We start from the raw sequence: 23,917 nt of genomic DNA on the forward strand, positions 1-23,917 counted from the left end.
AAATTTTCGTTAAAATCAAAGATTATCAGTATGCCATCTTCTGCATCATTCTTACAGAGACTAGTACTTAACATGATCCCGTGGGGTTCCGGGTTAAAATTGGTCCTCAGTACCCCCCTTGCTTGTCGTAAGAGGCGACTGAATGGGGCGGTCCTTCGGAAAAACCTAGGTCCCGTGTCGCAGCAGGTGTGACACGATAAAGATCCCTCCCTGATCAATGGCCATAAGCGCCGAGCATAGGCCGAAATTTTGCAGCCCTTCATTGGCAGTGGTGACGTCTCCATATGAGTGAAATATTCTCGAGTGGGACGTAAAACAATATTCAATCAATCAATCTTAACAACATGCCCTTAAAACCCACCTGAATAGGAGGTACATGGTAATTTATCTACCATTTACTCACATCCACTCTAATAGGCACTCATTCAAAGATGGAAAGAAGAGGAAGAGGGTTAGAAAGGAATAAAGTTACTCTGCCTTATCATATGTACAAGCTAATGTTAATCTGATAGGTTGTGAAAACTAAAAGGTATGCAATATATATTACATGTAGTGTTATGGCATTAATAATAAGTTAAAGAAACTTTATCCGAACACACGTCAATATCAGCCCTCTCTTTCAAAATATCACAGAAATCCCTCGTGAGGTTCTCTGTTTTTCTCTGACTAGTTTTGCACAGTTTTGCACTTCTGTGAGTATTGCTGGTTGAAGTTTAACATCGAGAGTTCTTTCTGTGCGTTTCTGGCGCCCAACTCTTCGCTCAACCTTTGGATCCCTCTCTCATGCTGTTGGATGGTTTGTCGCACGTCATTTAGATCCATGTTGAACAGGTCGAATTTTTCATTTGTTGTGGTATTATCTTTATTATTTTATCGTCGACTCGTTTGTGTACTGTCTTTTAGATTAGGGATCAAATTTCTTTTTAATGCCATGTTTCGAAGCCTTTTTGTTTTCACTCACTAATTCATCCTTTAATTTCTGCACAACTTTGTTATCAATATCTGTTAAGATGACCATACCTCGTTTTACTGCCTAAATGTTACACAATGTTGAATGTACTTCGGGCATTTCTGTTGTGTCTGAGGCGTCGACAGGGGTCCGATCGGAACTACTGCCTGTACGGGTTTTTTTTGGGGGGGGGTGGGGGGGCTTGTTTATCCGATACAACAGTCCCTCTAACAATGCTAGACGCGGACTTTGTATCAAGTTGAAAACAATAAAGAATCAATCAAATAAAGCACCTTTTCTGTTCTTCTTTTTAAAAAAAAAAACTGCCCAAAAATTTATTTAAAATGCATGTATTTGATAACTTGTACGAGTATTTTTATGGTTAAATCATACTTCATATAAATGAGATGCTTTAACGAGCCATTAAACAACTTATGGTGTAGCGATCCATCTTCAAACACAAAATTTATATCTCTTAATTAGCTTCTATTAAAAAATGCACCTGTTAGGATTCTAAAATGTGCAGTGTATATAGGTTCCTTAAGAAGATACATGTACATACTAGGAAAACTCAAAACCCATTTACGAGCTAGAGCTCACCGTTAACTAATTATCAGAAGTCTTTGTCGTGTATAGTACAAAGTATATGCTGTAGACAGGCAGATAGGTTCCCAACAAAGAAGTTAATTAAAACTGCTTAGGCAACAGAGATGATGAATGAAAGAAGTTGATTCAGTTAATAAAATGAAACATCAATTAAGTTAATTCATAGTCTTGATTAAACAAGAAAATTGGGTCTTAAGCAAGGCTCTATGGATTTCAGATATTTGGTAGAACGAAGAGGGTACATTACATGCTCAATATTAAGTACAATCGTATAATCCTACAGTTTGACTTCTAGTCATCCACAAGTAAAGACGGTTTTTAAACATATTCAGGACAGGGGATGCTTACTCCTCCTAGGCACCTGATCCCACCTCTGGTATATTCCAGGGGTCCCTGTTTGCCCAACTCTTTATTTTGTATTGTTTATAGGAGTTATGAGATTGATCACTGTTCGTTATCTTCACTTTTCATAAGAAAAAACTGAGGTCAGTGTTTGTCGTTGAGCTAGTGTGTTAATGCTGACCTTTCGATACTTAAAATTTACTTGTGATTTCTTATGTCCTTTCAAAGAAGAGGGGATATTGATGTGCACCTGTCCGTCGGAATGTGTAGAAGAGGACCCCTATTGATATTGAGGTCAAAAGGTCAAGGGTCAATCCACTCTAAACATGGGAATATTTTGTCCGCTTATTCTTGACAGACACCAACCTTCATACACTGGTACATCGGAAAGAGTAGATGACCCCTATTGATTTTGAGGTCAAGGGTCAAACTGGGCATAGGAATATACTGTCCACTCACTACCTTCACAATCCTTTGCTTGACAGACATCAAACTTGGAACACTGGGTACATGACCTCTATTGATTCTGGGGTCAAAGGTCAAATTAGACATAGGAATATATTTTCTGCTTAATATCTTGAGAACCCTTTGGTTGACAAACTTAAAACACTGGCACATTCTTAAGATTAGATTATTTCTATTGATTTTGAGGTCGTACGGTCAAACTGGATATAGGAATATACTGACCGCTCAATATCTTGAAAACCCTTTGCTTGACAGACATCAGACTTTGAACAATGGTATATCCTAAAGGGTAAATGTACATAGGTAGATATTGTCCGCTCCATATATTGGTACTACTATCAATAAAATATAACTACGTAACCCTTTTAAATTTTGAACCAAATGGGGGGATACATGTTTTGCAAACATTTCTCGTGTGATCGATTGATTGAATATTGTTTAACGTCCCTCTCGAGAATATTTCACTCATATGGAGACGTCACCACTGCCGGTGAAGGGCTGCAAAATTTAGGCCTACGCTCGGCGCTTATGCCATTGAGCAGAGAGGCATCTTTATCGTGCCACACCTGCTGTGACACGGGAGCTCGGTTTTTGCGGTCTCATACGAAGGACAGCCCCATTTAGTCACCTCTTACGACAAGCAAGGGGGTTGCTGAGGACCTATTCTAACTCGGATCCCCACGAGATATTGGATTTGTCTGTTGGTGTCAAGACAACATAAACAATACAAATCAAATCTTATACACACAAATATAGAAAGATCAATATTGTATATTGGAACTAAATAATGACCTTTTTAAAATAATCACCATATAGAATTTGAAAGCTAAGAATACCATATTAGGAGTATTGTAATTTTGTTTAGAAAATTTCACTAGTCTTAAAGTAACATGGTCTGAATTTCGACAAATTTTTAACATCTTGTACAAACGCTGTTAAATCGTCGCACGTACCTATTTACGAGGCTGTACGGCATGACATACATCATCTCACCTGTTTTAATGAGAGTTATTTGACTTTGAATCGGTGTTTGCATGTCACTCAGCCATTTCAAGTAACAGTCACATGTCCAGTTCAGGCTTTCTAAGGTAAGATCATCGGCGGTGTTATACTATCTGTGTAAAGCTGTGTTTTGTCTTACAACAGTGCCGTGCCATAAATGTAAGAGAAATAAAAACATCAAATACCTCTTTTACACTATTTCAGCCTTAAAATTAGACAGTTGTGTCTTTTTTATATACACAATCTTGGGATTTCCCTGTCGCGCGTGGGGCTATTTATAGACATCTATCAAACAATGTATCATTTATGCGTACCCGCTATGTTTACTTTTAAAATACCCTCCTCACTGTTGTTTTTAACACGCATGTGATTAAGAGAAAGTTAATAACTTTTAAAATTAAATTATAGATTAATCTGCTTTAATTTTCTACAAAAAACAAATTTTATGAACATCGGATCACACAGTTTTAAGTTACAAAGTCTTGTCTTAAAATATAAGATGGACTTTTAAAACTGGGAGTTATAGATAAAAATAACTATTGGTGAAAATGCCGAATTTGTATACAAACGTTCGGGTAAATTACTTAAGACTTTTTGTTTTGTTTTGAGAATTGCTGTTCTGTTTCGAAAAATATAACATATAAAATTAATGCATTTACAAATTTCAATTACTTTTAAGTCTCTAATATTTGTATCTCAATTACATTGCAATTCTCCTTAATAGGTATAAATATTGAATATAGATGATGCATTGGACTAATCAACTTAAACATTGTGCAGATTTGGAACTTTTTTATTAAACAATCCTTCCGCCACAAAATGTACATTTCCAAACCCTTTCAAATTTTGATTTATAATAAAAGTTTCAAGTTGATAGATTTATGTAATAAGTGTATATGTTTGGACCAATGAAATAAGTACTGATCCACGCAGTTGTGCTCAGTGCTAAGGAGTTAACTTCCTATCACTGTCTGATTATCACTTACAATGTCATTTAGTTTTGAGCAGACAATTGTTAATATCATTTAAGATGATAATGCCTCCGGAAATGGTCCCATCAGATAAATAACAACCCCTGTTTTGCAAACGCCAAAGCAAAATATGACAAATATGGGATGTACGCTACATATACAGTAACATTTATTGGTATAAAATAAGATGTCCTAATGATAGACCATGGTGGGCTTCCATTTTTCGTTCCCGTGGAGATCTTGTTTAAAATAGGTCTTCAGTACCGATTGTTTGTCGCAAAAGGCAACTAAATGGGGTGGTCCTTCTGATGAGACCGCAAATACCGAGGTCCCGTGTCACTGTAGGTGTGGCACGATGAAGATCCTTCCCTGCTCAAAGGCCGTAAGCGCCGAACATAGGCCTAGGTTTTGCAGCCCTTCACCGGCAATAGTGACGTGTCCATATTAGTGAGAGATTCTCGAGAGGGACGTTAAACAATATTAAATCAATCAAATGCATTTTTTGATTTAAAGCTTGAGCTTACCAATCTCGGAAAGCAACGTTTTCGCTCTTGTTATGTACAACCGGATACTCTTACAGGCAATATCATTACAACATAACCAATATGTGCGGGTGAAGAGTTACACAACTCTTTTTAATCATATCATGTTCTGGATGGAAGTCATAATTGAAAGGTATCGCTGGCTTTATTTTTAATTTCTTTGACAACCTATATAAATTCTAAGTTTAACGTCAGACGTACAATTGCGTTTCATGAATTGACTCTTTCCGTGTACTTGGAAATGTGAAGATACACAGAAAGAGACGAGACTACAATTCACTCCGTGCTGGTTTGGTATCTGTAAGTTCATGGGTTCAAAGAAGATATATATTAATATCCCTTGTATTATATTGATGCGACGCCTGAATTCGAATCTAGAATACAATGATATAAAAGAGAGGATATTGAACAGTGATACATCTTATAAATCCTACATAGAATACAACAAACACGGATCCCTGGACACACCATAGATGGGATCAGGTGCCTAGGAGGGGTGTTGCTAAGACACGGAACGGAAAACGGAAGGGAATTTAAGAATGATCAATGTAGCTAAGAATGGGTAAAATATCCTTTATTTTTATTAAAATCAAAAAACAAGTGGTAAAGTAATTTCATCGTAAAATTCCACATCCTAAATTATTGATTCAACTATCGTTTAACGTTTGTACATGAGTTTACAATGGGTTTTACAATAATCTTCGACATTGACAGAAGTGTTACAAAAAGCGAGGAGCGACATCTGTGGGTAGAGAATGGAAAGAACACACACGGTTTATATCCCCTCTTTTCGTTGCAAAACGTCTTTTAACGCACACATGTATTTACACATAATACTATAGGGTTATTGAACTTATATTGGTGAATATTGGCACGAGTTGGCTGTCAAAATGCACGACTTGCGAGTGCATTTTCACAGCCAACGAGTGCCAATATTCACCTATATAAGTTCAATAACCCTTTTATTATATGGCTAGAGTATTTAGTTGTAAATTATATCCCTTTTCACTCAAACTACTCCAAAATAGACGAGAATTCATCAATATTGGCATCTAAGGTGAAGATGTGCAATAACAGCATGCATTTCTTAACTGTTCAATATTTAACCCGTCATTAATGCATGAAGCAAACTGATTTTGTAAATGGGAACATCATAATTTATGTACAGTAAAACATTTTGCTTAAGTAAATATCAAATACATATTCTGTCAGATTCGGAGGACCGTCGTCTGCCATTTTGGCTTGTTTACGTCGTTACGGTAACGTCAATATTGAACGCTCATACTCGGAATGTTTCGGGCGCCAACAATTTACGCAATGCAAAGTTAGCGTTCAATAAATTCTCAGGATATTGAACGCTAACATTCTCTAGATTTTACGCAGACTTTATAATAGACTATCTATCAGCTATATGATAAAGTATATTACTGTACATATATAACAGGGAGAGTCCCGTGGGGATCCGGGCTAAAATAGATCCTCAGTACCACTTGCTTGTCGTAAGAGGCGACTAAATGGGGCGGTCATTCGGATGAGACCGCAAAAACCAAGGTCCCGTGTCACAGGTCTGGCAAGATGAAGATCCCTCCCTGCTCAAAGGTCATAAGCGCCGAGCATAGGCCTAATTTTTGCGGCCCTTCACCGGCAAAGGTGACGTCTCCATATGAGTGAAATATTATCTCGAGGGACGTTAAACAATACTCAATACAATTCAATGCAAGTGAGACCTGGACGGTATACCAGAGATAAACCAAGAAACAAAACCACTTCAACAGAGTATGCCTACGGATTTTGGGCATTTGATGGCAGGACAAGATCCCAGATACTAAGGTTCCAAGCCGTGCCAACATGAACAGCATCGACACCATGCTGCGTTCAGTCGAACTCCGCGGGGCTGGTCATGTACGAAGAATGAATGACACCCGCATCCCAAAACAGCTCTTGTATGGGGAGCTAGAAAATGGCTTACGCCCCAGAGGTGGTCAGAAAAAGCGGTGCAAAGACTCTGGGAAGATCTAACTCTTGACCGAAGTGTCTGGCGCTCTACAGTGAAGATGGGAGCAGATACACGAGGAGAATCGTATCTGCCGGACAAACAGAAGAGGGCTATGCGAAAGGAGAGAAAAGTGTCGCCAGCAACGTCGAGAATTGGACTTGTCAGCCATCTTCGACCCACAAGACTCAACGCATAAAATAGCAAAGATGAAATTATGGTCATCTTACACATCGACGGAAGAATTACATTATCAAATATCTTTAACAAATTGTAAGTGCTGTTCGCATTTGTAATTATATTCGGCCTCGATGTAGAGTGGGCTCGGAATTCACTATAATTTAAAAATAAAAGTAATAACCACCTCTCCCTTCCTCCTCCCATTTAAAAGCCGATAGCTAGCATAAAAGTAAGAAAGGCTGTAAAATTATGATAAAACTTGTAAAATATGAGACAAACAGCTAAATAGTAAAAATGTATTTATCAAAGAGCCAGTGGGCTATGGAAAGAGCCTGATGTATCACCTGTTGCCAGATAGACTTTTTAAGGGAAAGAAAACGAGAATTACTGTTTATATCATGTGATTATGTTGTCACGTGGTTCCAAGTGTTGCCAGAGGTGTAAGTCAAGCTTGCGTAACGCGCCTTGTGGTGATAGAATGTTTTTAGATAAGATTGACTACGCAAAAAATAAAAACCGTTACGGTGTTCCGGATGAACTCGAAACACGGCTATTGCTAATTCACTGCGATGTCACGTGTTGTAGGTGAAGTACCACAAGTTTTGACCGATGCATGACGCTTTGTGGCCATTTTCGCAAAAATTCTTGCGACTAAAATAAAAAAAATTGTATCTGCTTTATACTCTTCTGAGTGCAACTATGCCCCAAGTAAGAATGCCAGGTATATAGTTAGTTTTGCTCATTCAGAAAAATATGAGTGACGAATTATAAAAGAATGACAGCGTTTTTCATCTGAATCGTAAGATTTTTGTGAAAGAGGCCACAGGGCCGTAACAATGAGGGTTCTATATTGAGCCAACGTCAACCGTGATACGGGACCCACTATAAATGTTAGAAGTCTGACATTCATTACCTAATAAACGTTATAATGTGTTTGACGCGGCACCCGGATTGAGACTTCATAATTTGTAGGATGTTCACGCAGATTAAATTCTTCAGTTTGATTTGGGGAAAGGGGCATATACATTATGTTTGAGAAACATCTCACGTCAAATATTCCCAAGCAAGAGGAGGCACGAAACCCTCCCCTGACGCTTTCAAGTTCGAAACTGCACTGTACAAGTACAACTTATAAATTTAATAGCGAAAAAAGTATTAATATAAGTATGAACTTGTGATAGGTACTTGGTCTTGACTTTTGCAAATACAATGCATAAACTCCAAAATATATCGGGGTTATACCCAGCAAAGTTCAATTTGAATGTGCATACGTACTAATCAATTGTGTTTGTTTCCAAACTAGCCTGGTTATTTTATCTGTAATGTCGACTCTAATCACTTCCGCGATGTAAACTATTTAAAGTTGTCCTTCATCGCTCTAAGTTACTATCAAAAGTAGGCTAGCTGTATTCGGCGCGTCAATCGAGGTCAATATTTTCCAGTAGAATTTACTGTGGTAATAAATACTCAAAGGCGCTTGATTTTCTATACTTTTTAGCTTTATCGCTTTTTATTTTTTACGGAAACTGCTTACGAAATATCGAGCCAATCAATGTTTGTTTTTTTACCAAAGACAACAAACTAATGATACTTAGTGTCTTTTAACTATCGATATATATTTGCCCTATACTGTTTACATTTATATGAGATTTCACAATTCTAGGTGCTAGGATACAACATAGTGGTTTCCACTTTTATGACAAATAATTATTTACTAAATAAATAAAGAAAGAGTTCCTCCCAGTGTCTCTATATTAATCAGCCGTAAGACTTTTGTCAATTGTTATGTACATAATTCCTATTCAAATTGTTAATATTATATTTTTTCAATATATTTACCTCGCCTGGGCCCATTTGAAGCCAAAGCTCCCCCCCCCCCCCCCCCCCCATCAACACAATTTCTCCAAATGCCATATTTAATACCATATTAATCCGAAACTGCGCATACAAGACCCTAACTGGTACTTGATATACCGTGGGCTCGGAAGAGAGTAAACATTTTCAGATAAACTGGCCAGTATTTGCATTATGTAAGGTGAAGATAACGAACAGTGATCAATCTCATAACTCCTACAAGCAATACAAAATAGATAGTTGGGCAAACACGGACCCCTGGACACACCAGAGGTGGGATCAGGTGCCTAGGAGGAGTAAGCATCCCCTGTTGACCGGTCACACCCGCCGTGAGCCCCATTATATGTGAGAATGGATTTTATTTATACGTCGACGTACAGTTCTTTAGAATAGATCATTGTTAAACCACATGCCCTTGGGCATGGGATATGCACCCCCTTATTTTTTTCTGATCTGGGATCAACGCAGTTATTTTCTTTTTATACTTATGTGTTGTAAATATACAATAAAGATTATAGAAATCTCTGTTATCAGTAATAATAACATTTATTCTTACAATCGCTGAAAATGTGAGTTATTACATTGTCAGGAATGTATATTTATAATGCATAAGTTAAAAAGGTGTGTAGAAGGTTAGGGGTGGGGTTGCATGATCCATCATGCCTGAAGTGCCTGTGTATATATATGTAAAGTACTCCTTATTGTAACCTCACCACGTGCAATTTCTGGTGAAATATTGAACTCGAAACGTAAGATTAAAAACAAGCGATGAATTTTCCTTAGCAAACTTGTGACTAGCCCACGAGTAAATGCTGAACCACGCTTCCGTCTTTCGAAAAGTGGTATTTCCGTGATATTGGTTTATTTTTACTTGGCCATATTCAAAATATCCGATATCAATTCCTTCCTGGGCGATCTTATAAGCTGTAACCAAATTTAAGTTGATTTTATAAAAAGGGAAAGTTAAAGATAATTCAATAAGTGTTAGAAAAGAATCGGTGGGAAAGCAAAGGTTATATGAACGACATTTCGGCGGATGAGGTCGTCGTCGCACTGAACAGAAACCCAAGAGGACTCTAAAGAACCCTGGGGATTGTTATGCCCCCTTGATCGAAGATCGGGGGGCATATTGTTTTTGTCCTGTCTCTCATTCTGCCACTCTGTCTGAAACTTTAACCTTGCTAAAAACTTTTGAACATATATACCCCCATCTGCATTTTAAATCCACATTTATAAGATAATAAATGTAATCCAAATTATCAAAAACACAGACATACCATGAAATTATGTTTTGTGTACAGTTTTGTTTTGTGACACGGTCAATATTTCAACAAAAAACATTGCGTTGATGCATTGTGACGGCATCAGTTTCAGAGGATAGTGATACGGAATCAGAAAACCAGTGTGGTGGTCCAGAAAACCGGATCACACGCTGTGAAATCGACAGTATCAAAGAACGATATAGTGATGAGTATATAATAAATATATATTATTACTACAGTAACTTGATCCGAGGAGTCGGATCACGTCGAGTTGACAGGCGCGGATCATCAGATCACACGAGACGCGAAGCGTCGAGATTGATCTGATGATCTGCGCCTGTCAACGAGACGTGATCCAACTCTTCGGATCAAGTTACTGTAGTCATGATAAATTTATTATATACCCCCTTATGCGTTTTAAATCTACATTTATAAGATAATAAATGTAATCCGAATTATCAAAAACACAGACATACTATACCATTATGTTTTGTGTACGCAGTTTGGTTTGTGACGCAGTCAATATTTTCCACAAATAACGTTGCGTTGATGCATTGTGACTGCATCAGTTTCAGAGGATACTGATACGGAATCAGAAAATTACAGTGTGTGATCCGGTAAACCGGGTCACACGCTGTGAAATCCACAGTATCAAAGAACGATACATTGTTGGGTATATAATAAATATATATTATTACTACAGTTACTTCATCCGAAGAGTCGGATCACGTCTCGTTGACAGTCGCGGATCATCAGATCACACGAAACGCGAAGCGTCGAGTTTGATCTGATGATCCGCGCCTGTCAACGAGACGTGATCCAACTCTTTGGATCAAGTTACTGTAGTCATGATGAATTTATCATATACCCCCTTCTGCATTTTAAATCCACATATCTAAGATAATAAATGTAATCCAAACTATCAAAAACACAGACATACATGTACCATGAAATTATGTTTTGTTTTCGCAGTTTGGTTTGTGACGCGGTCAATATTTTCCACAAATAACGTTGCGTTGATGCATTGTGACGGCATCAGTTTCAGAGGATACTGATACGGAATCAGAAAACCACAGTGTGGTGATCCGGAAAACCGGATCACACGCTGTGAAATCTACAGTATCAACAAACGATACATCGATGGGTATACAATAAAGAAGGATATATCGCAGGGGGAGTTAGATTTGATATGAGAACCTAAACGTAAAAAAGTAACCAGTTAAATTACAAAAATACGTAAACGAAGAATTAGGAAATTCCAAAGTTAAACAAACTAAACAATTCAGTTCTTAGATGAAATATGAATAGAATGCCTATATATGTTGGTACATGTAAGACCTGCACGCCGATTCGGTGTTATCTAAAGCTCCATGCTTACGAGTTCCGTAGAAAAAATATAGTAAGTACTAAGTACAGGTACATCAAATAAAATTGATACGTTCCTAAAACGTGCGATATAATGTACATGCACGATTGTTAGCCTAATTTAGGACAACATTTTCATCATAATTGTCACTCGTAATTGCTACGCTTGACCTAATTTGAAAACAAGTACATGAACTTGTGAAGTGTTCAAAGGGCTAATGTTTTAGGGTATTAAATATCTACTCGATTCTGTGGTCACGATCTCACGATTCACGTTTGGTATATGTACATGTACTTCAAACGTACTACAATTATCGCAAGTAATTTCCTGTATGACTAAGTTTATCCAAGATTTTAACCCCCAGAGTGTCTTATACAGAAAACGCACACATGTACAGGAAGAAAGTCCACATTCTATTATCACTTTGATTAGGTAAGAAATTGAAGTTTACTATATATTATTTATAAATTATTTTTCAGTACTTAACGTATTTATTTAGTCAGTACAGTATTATAAAGATGTACATATAGTTTGTTAATTTCAATTCTGAAAGAGGATAATTATTTAAAATCAAACTGTCCTAGTTTTGAATCCATTTACTGTGGGTTTATTAAGATTAACAAAGTACAAGAAATGCAGCGAAAGTGTTCACCAAATGTTTCGCTTACACAGTTAATATCTGTATGATGCGTTGTTTTGGGACACAGTTAATATATGTAAATTGTATGTATTGTTTTGTGGTCGAGGGTTTCCATGTTTTTAGTCATGACATTTTTGGCGAGTATTTACTCAAAACTTAGATCGTTAAAAACAAAAATTTCAATATATACACCGATGATCAGCCATTGCCAAGTGCCTATCAAATAAATTCCACCGTGTATTATATTACTTATTAGCAAGTTTCAATATAAGGATTGTGCTATTAAAATCGTGAAAGGAGAATTTTCTTTCCTAGATTCAAACGACATACAGACTGTATAATGCAAAAAAACTGTTCTGAGAACGGATACAGAAACAAAACTACAACCCTCTGTATGTGTAAAGATGGGTACACTGGAGCAACCTGCAAACACAGTAAGAGAAAGAGGATAATGAGTTCAAACGATTTATACAATGATGCACAAGTTTGTTGTATTTATGTATGGCGTTACATGTAAAATGTAATTTTTGCGGAAGTTAAATAAATTTATGTAAAACTTATACTGCACCAGATGCTCATTTTGATAATTAATGTCTCGTCCGTGATGCTCAAACGAAATGCTTGAAATCCGAAATAACGATAAACTTGTTAGAGCTATTTTAGGGGAAACAGAGTGCCAAAAAGTGGAGTCAAATTCGTCTAAGGATAAGAGCTATGTATAAGGAAGATAATCCTTAATTTTGAAATGAATTTCTAAATTGTATCACAGCAATTAAATATACATCCGTATTTTTAAGCTAGTAACGAAGTACTTAGCTACTGGGCTGTAGAGACCCTTGGGGACTAACAGTCCACCAACAGAGGCCTCGACCCAGGGGTCATAATGTAAAACTTATACAGTACCAATTTTGATGCACCAGATTCGCATTTCGACAAATAATGTTCGTTATCTTCACCTTGCATTACGACCCCTGGGTCGAGGCCTCTGCTGGTGGACTGTTAGTCCCCGAGGGTCTCTACAGCCCAGTAGCTAAGTACTTCGTTATTAGCTTGAAAATACGAATGTTTATTTAATTGTTGGGATATAATTTATATATATATATATATATATGACCAACGACACGAACAACAGTGAATTGTCAAATTTCCAGGACAACATGTCCCTTCCACAGGACGATAGAATATTTACATAGAAAAGAAAACTAAATAGAAAAGGAAACCAAAACTACAACTAAACTACAAAAGCTGATAACAAACAAAACGTCTACATATTAAAATTATTGAGTGCAATGTGTGGCAAGAAAAGTTTGTTCCCATCGAGCGTCAAGACAGATCTGAACTGACTCGTCCTACGCTGGATCAAAATTTGGGTGACTGATCACAATGTATGAACATCTCCTTTTCCCATTTTTATTGAAGAAGCAGCAATCTATGATGTCAAAAAGCAATGTCTTTTATTTAACTCGAATGCATGGATTTCTCAGTAGTAGCGCCTATGTCAAGTCGAATACCTATGTATATCAATGGCATATAAGTCACCGACAGCATTTTAACCCTTCTTCCTTTCAGAATGCGAAAAGGGTACTTATGGATTTGCGTGTCGTAGAAATTGCAATTCCTGCGACCATGAGCAATGCAACTATATATCTGGATGTCCTTTAACGACAGGTATAGAATGTAAATTCAGCTTAATCTATCCCAATGAAAAATTATGCGCACAAACACCGTATACTGATGTACATGTATTGTATTTATTAAAATATGATGGTGATCCTTAAAAAAAACTTCAATAAACTTTTCCCTGGATTTTTTAACTTTTAGTGTAGAGAGACCTCGCAAACACAATTCATACTACAATATCCTATATCAATATCAGGATATAGGTCTGGGTGTGACCGGTCAACAAGGGATGCTTACTCCTCCTAGACACCTGATCCCACCCCTGGTGTGTCCAGGGGTCCGTGTTTGCCCAGCTATCTATTTTGTATTGCTTCGTTATCTTCACCTTGCATCTTACAATATAGCTTGCTAGTAGAAAAGCTGACAATTTAATTTTTGTTATATTGATAATATAGCATGCAAGGTGAAGATGCGCATATTGAAGGGACATGAATATCCAATTGTTATCTTTAAAGTTATAGCGGATCTGAAGGAAACAAGAGAAAACAACATACAAAACCAGGGTTAGAACCTGAAACCAGGGTTAGAACCTGACAGATGCTTCCCCAAGACCCAACCGAGCAACATGTAATAGAACCTTGTCACTTGCGATCAAACCGGTCAACCAACTGACAATCTTATCAAACTCTTTATCAGATCAAAAACTTTTAATCTTCATTAGAATGACCAACTGATATCTTTAAAGAGAACTTTGGAGATAGGGGAATTATTTTCAAAAGTGCTGGCATAGGAAAATACCACTTTCCAAAGTTCGAAAGATGTTGTAGTGTAATGAAGATTGCACAAACCATGGCTCCTCTATGACCTCATCTTGACCTATGAAAGTCAAGTAAAATCATATAAACAAATACTTATGAGTTCAATCACAAGTCTCAACAAACAAAACTCTTCTGACCACGATTTCTCTTAAGTCTTCGTCTTAGTCAGCGGACAGCGGAGGTCTTTCCCCAAGTTCACAGGGTGACCGGTCGACAGGGGATGCTTACTTCTCCCAGGCAACTGATCCCACCACTTGTATACCCAGGGGTCTGTGTTTGCCCAACTTTCTATTTAGTATTCATTATATGAGTTGTGAGATTGACCACTGATCGTTATCTTCACGTTGTCAGATTACTAGAACTATTTTAATATATCTAAATAACGGCATTCAGATCTAGGACGATGAATCCTTTTTCTGACTACACATATAATATCTTTTATTGCCTACTTTGACTAATTTTCTCTTACACATGTGCTACCAAAGAGCTCGATGCCCTCGTTATAATTGTTTATGGGTTTTAAAATTAAGAAAGGAAATACTTTTTAGGATAATTATGGCATCAACCGAAAGATTGGAAAGACATTTATGTTAGACAAACGATTTTTTCGTTTGATACCTCTATTGGGGTAACAAACGCAGAGTCAATTTTAAATCTTGTTTAAGTGGGCTATTTTTATGATAATAAACGGGAGTCAAAGAGGGCGTTTTCGGTCCAACACTACGGAAGACGATAAAAAGCTTCATTATGTATCTACTCTTCCAGGGAGAGACATTGTTTTTGTACTTTCTGTCCCTCCGTTTATCTGTCACAAAATCTTGTGAACGCTTCTCCTCTTATATGGCTTATCAAATAGATTTGAAACTTTGTACAATGCTTCATTGCCATTTGCAGATGTGCATATTGTCGGGACGGAAGAATCCAATTGTTTTCTTAAAAGTTATAGTGAATCTAAGAGGGATGAAGGATGTAAAATAGAATAGATTTGGAACTTTATACAATGCTTCATTGCCATTTCTAGATATACATATTGTCGAGGATCCAATTATTTTCCCAAGTTATAGTGTATCGAAAAGAGGTGGAGGATGTTGAATTAGCTTGTGAGCGCTGTTCCTCCTGTATGGCTTATCCAATAGACTTGAAAACTTTTTACAACACTTCAGTGTCATTTGCAGATGTGCATATTGTAGGGACATGAGGATCCAATTGTTATCTTTAAAGTTATAGCGGATCTGAAGGGTGGAGGGTGTAAAATAGTTTGTGAACTCTTCTTCTATATGACTTACCAGAGTTCATAATCCCCATGTTCCTGCTCATGCTTTCTTCTCCATACCATGCAGTGTATTAAGGGGAGGATGTTTCATTTGGATCACTTCCAATTTGGGGAGCTGGGGGAGACATTTGTTTTTCATAAAAACAATCTCTAGTTTCTAATATAAAATTATGTGTGACAGATATGGTGCAAGCCTGGTCCTAAATATTATCATAGTTACATAATGTATACGTCACATAAAAATTGCTTGTATGTCCCATTCAAGAATGTTTCAATCACGATATCAGCTGTACGAAAAGCGCCACAAAGTTTGACCTTATGCATGATGATTAAAGTCTTAGCAATTATCATGGAGGTACTTTATTGTGCCCATCCTACCATAACCCTGTTTTAGTCATCCGAAAGATCTGATGGTGGGTGCTTGACAAAAGTAAGAGACCCCACGTATATTAAACGTCGATTGAAACTATTGAAACTTTCCGATTGTGAATCGAGCGTCCAAGGCACTATACTATTTCAAATCAACAATATATATCACATACATTTTCATATTGTTAAGTATCAAATTAAGCTCTAACCATATATGTGTATAGGTCTTTATTTTGGTTATTGTACTACCGAATAATATCATAATATATTTATAAAAACTACACGGAAATTTATACCTTTTAACAGTTGAAGTGAATAGCAAACGAGTGAATTCTACTGAGGATGTCCCAACAACTCTCCATATCTACGCTCTTGCTTCACCTGCTATTGTTGTTTCTACAATATTATTGGTATCCCTTTTTTATTGGTGTTACAAAAAGAAGAAAAGGTCAGTAATTACAAAACATAAAAAAGATGTAATCCGATATTATGGTGAACAAAATTCTGTACATAACTAACGGTTACTGATATTGTGATTGATTGATTGATTTTTTTTACGCCGTTTTGGCAATATTTCAGCCATTTTACGGCGGTTAACTAATTGAATTATGTGTGATTGTGAGTGTTTGAGTTTCCCTGACGGCCCTCAGTAAGCTTAATCTGTTTCGAACATCAGGGAAAAGATCTTTTGTGTGCCAAGGGGGTTGTGATCCTTGACACAGGATACCCTTTAAAGGCCCTTCCGATGGATATAAAAGTTAAAAATACATAAACAGGTTGTTTTTTATTGCAACTGGTTGTCGTCCGTCGTGCGTTAGCAATTGAACATTTTTAACTTCTTCTTAATAAATACCAGTCTAATTCTTTTCAAATTTGGTATGAAGCATCATTGGGACAAGGGGGACATAAATTGTAAATTCCAGGACTCCAGGGCCCTATGGATGGGGCAAGAAGTGCCCAAAATTGACCAATTTTCAAAAATCTTCTTCTCAAAAACCACAAAGATGTAAGAAAAACTAAATACATAGTGATGTAGAGCAGGAAGGCCTCTACCAAAATTGTAAATTTCATGATCCCCGGGGAGAGGGTTCTGACCCCAGGGCGGGGCCAAACTTGTCATATAGTGTTTATGTGTAAAACACTTAAATTACATCTTCTTTCATGCTATTGATACTAAATTGAAAGTTCTTTGGAAAGAACAGATAGTCCTTTACCAAACTTGTAAATTTGATTATTCCAGGGGTAGGGGTTTCGGTATCAGGGTGGGCCAAAATGGTCAGTTATTAAGTGTGTGAACGATAGTCATTTTTAACTTCTTGATAACAATCATTCTAATTCTTTTCAAATTTGGTATGAAACATATTTGGAACAAGGGGAACATAAATTGTAAATTTCAGGATGGATTCTTGCACGCATAGGGCCTTAGGGGCAGGGCCACAAATGACCAATTTTTTAAATTCTTCTCAAGAACCACACACATGTAAGAAAAACTAAATGCATAGTAATGTAGAGGAGGAAAGCCTCGACCAAAATTGTAAATTTCATGATCCCCGGGGTAGGTGTTCTGACCCCAGGGCGGGGTCAAACTTGTTATTTAGTGATTATGTGTACAACGCTTAAATAACATTTTCTTTAGTGCTATTGATACTAAATTGAAAGTAAATAGATATTTAGAAGGAACAGGTAGTTCTTTACCAAAATTGTAAATTTGATGGTCCCAGGGATAGGGGTTTTGGTATCAGGGTGGGGCCAAAATGGTCAGTTATTAAATTTGTGAACAATAGACATTTTTATCTTCTTCTTGATAACTATCATTCCAATTCTTTTCAAATTTAGTATGAAACATATTTGGAACAAGGGAAACATAAATTGTAAATTTCAGGATTCCTGCACCCCTGGGGCCTTAGGGACAGGGCAAAACCTGCCTAAAATGACAAATTTTCAAAAATATTCTACTCAAGAACCACACACATGTAAGAAAACCTAAATGCATAGTAATGTAGAGGAAGAAAGTTTCTACCAAAATTGTAAATTTCATGATCCCCGGGGTAGGGGTTCTGACCCCAGGGCGGGGCCAAACTTGTTATTTAGTGTTTATGTGTAAAACACTTAAATAACATTTTCTTTAGAGCTTTTGATACTAAATTGAAACTAAATGGATAGTGCAGGTAGTCTTTAACCAAAATTGTGAGTTTGATTTTGCCCAGAGTAAGGGGTTTGACCCCAGGGTGGGTCCAAACTTAGTATATAGTATTTATGTGTAAGTTTGCTGATACTGTATAAAATCTAAATGCAAACTTAGGAATAGCAGAAAAGGATGTACAAAACATGATGAATTTCACAACCCAGGGTTATGACTTTAAGATGAGTCCAAATTAGTCATATCTTTTGATGTTTTAATGTTAATACACCTATTATTTAAAGCCTTTCATCAGTGAATGCACTTTTGAGGGCAGTGAAGTTTTAAGAACACATCTTCTTTTATACTGTTGCTGAACATTAGAATTTAGCTTAGATATTCAGAACAGGAAATTTTTTCTAGATTTCATAGCCCATGGAAGTAGTGATACTTTTTCACTAGTATCCAGGTGACCGATAAGGCCTGTGGGGGTCTTGTTAAAAAAAATTAATTCGTGTATATAATCAGTTGTATTATAAAAGTTTTCAAATTTTTCTATTAAAGTCGCATTCTTGTAAATATTGTATAATATAATGATTGTCGATATTTGGTGAACAAGATTCTGTATATAACTAATGTTTACTGATATTGTGAACAAAATTCTCTACATAACTAATGTTTACTGATATTGTGAACAAAATTCTCTACATAACTAATGTTTACTGATATTGTGAACAAAATTCTCTACATAACTAATGTTTACTGATATTGTGAACAAAATTCTCTACATAACTAATGTTTACTGATATTGTGAACAAAATTCTCTACATAACTAATGTTTACTGATATTGTGAACAAAATTCTGTACATAACTAATGTTTACTGATATTGTGAACAAAATTCTCTACATAACTAATGTTTACTGATATTGTGAACAAAATTCTCTACATAACTAATGTTTACTGATATTGTGAACAAAATTCTCTACATAACTAATGTTTACTGATATTGTGAACAAAATTCTCTACATAACTAATGTTTACTGATATTATTGTGAAGAAGAACCTATAAATAACTAACGCTTTTTTAAAATGAAAACATTAGATGAACATTTCAGATATGAAATATAAATGTGAGATTGATCACTGTTCATTATCTTCACCTTTCATATAAATGTATTCTAATTTATGTTTAGAAATACGGTAGTAAAAGGAGCTCCAAGGAGTGATGTGTTTTTAATGTCGGAAGGCAGAGAACTTGCAAGTAAGGATACACATGCATGTGTCTATGAAAGTTTGTTTTGTGAGATACCCACTTACTGCTGAACAAAAGCTGTATTTAACACAACATATTGAAAGGAAAAAGAAACCCATACCTTAATATCTAAGTTGCTCAAATTAATAGTTTACAGGATATAAGCGACATGGATCTGATAGGTTGGTTTACAGGATATAAGCGATATGGATCTGATAGGTTGATTGTTGCGGTCAGTTTCAATACAAAGACCATTGTTAACACACGCCTTAATTTTGTCAAAAATTAATTTGCGTAATTTGATTTCTATCGTTGAAATTAAGTACTTGCGTTTCTTTATCCGCTAATTATGCAAAAACTTGTTTGTATATAAATCAGAGAATACATAAAAATACTTAATTAAAACACCTATATTTACATTTTCCAATGCACTTCCTTATATGACAGTACTAATGAAATTGATGTTGAATTTCGTGTGACATGAATTTGGTCATGTGATCAGTTTGTTCTTGCGTATGAATACAATCACCGCTTCAAAAGTCAGTTCCTGTATTTTCACCTGGCTTCTTGCTGATGCAATGCAGTGGGGGATTTAGACCTCCCCCCCCCCCTCTCGCCACAAATTTAAATAATAGAAATAGTGTGAGTAAAATTCCAGATTAGTAAAATTCCAGACTGGCACCCAAGATGGCTAAGCATTTTGGCTAATACTTGACTTTCACACACACCCTTTCGTAAACCCTGGATCCGCCACTGCAATAACATCATAACAGAAATAAACGCAGCAGAATATTTATACAGTTTATTTTGTGAAAAACAAGAATTTCATCAATTTATAAAAGAGAAATATTAAACATATATCGTTCTGTTGTTTCATTTTATACAGTTTTAAATACCGTCTGCAACTTCTGCATGGCGAATTTATAAAATAAAGTTCTATGATATTGGAAGCGAAAATATGTAGGCAGAGTTATAGGCCTACATGTATTTACTTCATGATGATAAGTTAACCTGTTGTTTCCTGGCAACTTCCATCACGGCTATGACTCGGCATGATTATAAGCGAGACTGGTTTCGAGGCTCGAAAAATTTACATGTTCATGTCAGGTTACCGGTGCGAGTCTTCATTAAAATCCTACAACAGAAATCTCTCAAGTGAACAAAAACTCCGCCAGTTCATTTTTATTTTATTTTACACACACTGAAGGTAAATAAAAGACGCAATCTACCTACACTTGGTCTAAATCTGTCCTACTGTCTTGAATCGTCTCCTGCATGGCTACAACCGCGAGTCCTAACGATGAACATACCGTTGTTTCTTTCCAAAAACCTGACTAAGAGCTTAACGTTAACTTGACCCATCATATCCACCATCAATTCTCTCAGATCCTTTGAATTTCTGTCGAAATCTGTGATCAACAATTGCGTTTTCAACTTAGTAAGCTAGACCGACGCCAGTTTCTCCTTCGCTGATCGCGACCAAATCACACCACGGATGTAGTTTACTCCGCTCTTCTTGTCATTTCAGTTAACTTTACGCTCTAAATTACCTTTATTTTTACACATGTTTCGTCTTTTTTCAACATTTTCAATTAAATATATATATCTTATATTCTCTTTGATATTGTTCCTAATTTTTTTTTCGATAAAACTCTTACGAACTATATTTTGTGTTCTACGATCGTTATTTTGGTCATCTGCTACATAATCATGGAAGCTCGATAAGAACACAAATCAAAATAGAAAATATAAATACAAGAAATAAAATATCATTTTTGAATGTTATTGGGATATGACATGAAGTTGGTACGTGATCAAATCTACTATAACGCCCTTCGGGCGTTTTAGGATTTGATCACATGACCAACTTCATGTCATATCCCAACAACATTCAAAAATGATATCTTATTTCTTAAGTAACAATATGTTGAAGCTTAAATCATTGTAGATACTGACGAGAGTGGATACAGTTATATTGGACAGCCTTTGGAACTTTTAAATACGAAATTAAAAAAATTACCTCAGGAAACATACCACTCTACGTCCTCAACTAACCATAGAGGAATACTCGTATGTCCGGAAAAAGATGATGATACAGCGGAAAATATACGTGATGGGGAACACTATGATCAAATACATCTAAGAACTGCATTTTTAATTCAACAGGACGCTTTCAGTCACACTGTAAGTGACAATACATATAGTCATGTGAAACCACCAGCAATTCCTAATGTTATTCTTTGTGACGGGCAGTATGATCACATTATTCAGTAAATAGAATTCAGTATGCTTTATAGGGACCACTTCGTCCATGGTTTGTCTGTCTGCACATTGTCTTAACATGTAACGTTTCATTGTTTGTTCCATGTGTAATGATTATTAAATGTATGTAGTCGTTTCTTGTGTAACGGGACTTTCAGTATTCCCGTGTATTTTCTTGTTCAACAAAAAAAAAGAAAGAAAAGAATAACTAGAGTTTCAGTGTTTAAGAGTAAATAATATATTCTTATTAAAATCACAGGTATTTACAAATTGATTAGCAAGATATGAAACAGTATCATAATATCTAAAGTCCAAGGAAATGTGATATTTATGCCCCCCCCCCCTTCAAAGAACAGGGGCATATTGGTTTGCAACTGTGGGTCGGTCGGCTGGTCGGTAGACCACATGTTGTCCGCTCAATATCTTAAGAACCATTCACTTGATGATAATGATATTTCATATGTGGGTTGGTTATGAGTAGAAAAGGACCCCTATTGTTCTTTTAGGTCAAAAGGTCAAGGGTCAATCTACTCTGGACATAGGAATATAATGTCCGCTCAATATCTTGAGAACCCTTTGCTTGAAAGACATCAAACTTGGCACACTGGTACATCCTAACAAGTAGATGACCCCTATTGATTTTGAGGTCATATGGTCAAGGGTCAAACTGGGCATAGGAATATACTGACCATTCAATGTCTAGAGAACCCTTTGCTTGACAGACATCAAACTTGGTACACTGGTACATCGTCAGGAGAAGATGACACCTATTGATTTTGAGGTCACAAAGTCAAGGGTCAAAACGTTCATAGTAATATAATGTCCGCTCAATATCTTGAGAACCCTTAGCTTGACAGAAATCAAACTTAGTACACTAGTATATCTTCAGGAGAAGATGACTCCTATCGATTTTGAGGTCACATGGTCAAGGGTCAAACTAAACATGGAAATCTACTGTCTGCTCAGTATCTTGAGAACCCTTTTCTTGACAGACATCAAACTTGGTACACTGATACGTCTTCAGAAGAAGATAACCCCTATTGATTTTGAGGCCACATGGTCAAAGGTCAAGGGTCACACTGGACATAGAAATATACTGTCCGTTCAATATCTTGAGAACCCTTTGCTTGGCAGACTTCAAACTTGGTACACTGGTACATCTTCAGGAGAAAATTACCCCTATTGATTTTGAGGTCACATGTTTAAAGGTCAAGGGACAAACTGGACATTGGAATATACTGTCTGCTCAATATCTTGAGAACCCTTTGCTTGAAGACATCAAACTTGATACACTGGTACTTCTTCAGGAGAAGATGATCCCTATTGGTTTTGAGGTCACATGGTCAAAGATCAAGGGTCAAACTGGACATATGAATATACTGTCCGTTCAATATTTTGAGAACCCTTTGCTTAACAGACACCAAACTTGGTGCACTGGTACATCCTCAGGCGAAGATGGTCCCTGTTGATTTTAAGGTCACATGTTTAAAGGTCAAGGGTTAACCTGGATATTGGGATATACTGTCCACTCAATATCTTTAGAACCCTTTGCTTGACAGACATCAAACTTAGTACACTGGTGTATATTCAGAAGATGACTCCTATTGATTTTGAGGTCACATGGTCAAGGGTCAAACTGGACATATAATATACTGTGCACCCAATATCTTGATAACCCGTTTGCTTGACATACATCAAACTTAGTACACTGGTACATCTTCAGGAGAAGATAACCTATATTGATTTTGAGGTCAAAAGTCAATAGTTGAACTGTACATAGTAATGTAACAAGTCGATCGGTTCCTTGTCACAAAGAAATAAATAAATAAACATCATATACAAGTTAAAAACAACCAACAATTTATTCAGGATGGCTCACAACTCCAAATAACAATATGTCAGGATAAAACAACAACACATAGACCGAGATGCTGACCATTCAACAATGCATGACCAAAGGGGAATGACTCGTGACATCTAGGCTGAGAAATCCTAAAACGTGTATCTCCGCGGACTAACGCTCTCAGCTT

At 36.5% G+C, this 23,917-nt stretch overlaps 1 protein-coding gene and 1 long non-coding RNA gene across 2 annotated transcripts; one reads left to right on the plus strand and one right to left on the minus strand.

The window, feature by feature from the left end:
- Positions 1 to 11,869: 11,869 nt before the first annotated feature.
- On the plus strand, positions 11,870 to 22,023 carry LOC125648032 (N-acetylglucosamine-1-phosphodiester alpha-N-acetylglucosaminidase-like). Its single transcript, XM_048874923.2, has 6 exons — positions 11,870 to 11,964; positions 12,488 to 12,606; positions 13,742 to 13,840; positions 16,559 to 16,700; positions 19,567 to 19,634; positions 21,574 to 22,023. Exons 2-6 carry the CDS (start codon positions 12,513 to 12,515, stop codon positions 21,897 to 21,899), a joined length of 729 nt encoding a protein of 242 aa, XP_048730880.1. The 5' UTR covers positions 11,870 to 11,964; positions 12,488 to 12,512; the 3' UTR covers positions 21,900 to 22,023.
- Positions 20,415 to 21,095, minus strand: LOC130046934 (uncharacterized). Its single transcript, XR_008796005.1, has 2 exons — positions 20,859 to 21,095; positions 20,415 to 20,760 (listed from the first exon to the last, which is right to left on the minus strand). It is a non-coding gene; the product is annotated as an uncharacterized LOC130046934 (long non-coding RNA).
- Positions 22,024 to 23,917: the final 1,894 nt, after the last annotated feature.

Source organism: Ostrea edulis, chromosome 6 (genome assembly GCF_947568905.1).
Source record: "Ostrea edulis chromosome 6, xbOstEdul1.1, whole genome shotgun sequence".
Lineage (NCBI taxonomy): Eukaryota > Metazoa > Mollusca > Bivalvia > Ostreida > Ostreidae > Ostrea > Ostrea edulis.

Excerpts from the sequence above, each read along its gene's own strand:
- LOC125648032 (XM_048874923.2), top strand. The coding sequence starts at position 12,513 with ATGCAAAAAAACTGTTCTGAGAACGGATACAGAAACAAAACTACAACC. Across the intron at positions 12,607-13,741 it reads TGGAGCAACCTGCAAACACA|AATGCGAAAAGGGTACTTAT; the intron begins GTAAGAGAAAGA and ends TCTTCCTTTCAG. Across the intron at positions 19,635-21,573 it reads GGAAGGCAGAGAACTTGCAA|ATACTGACGAGAGTGGATAC; the intron begins GTAAGGATACAC and ends AAATCATTGTAG.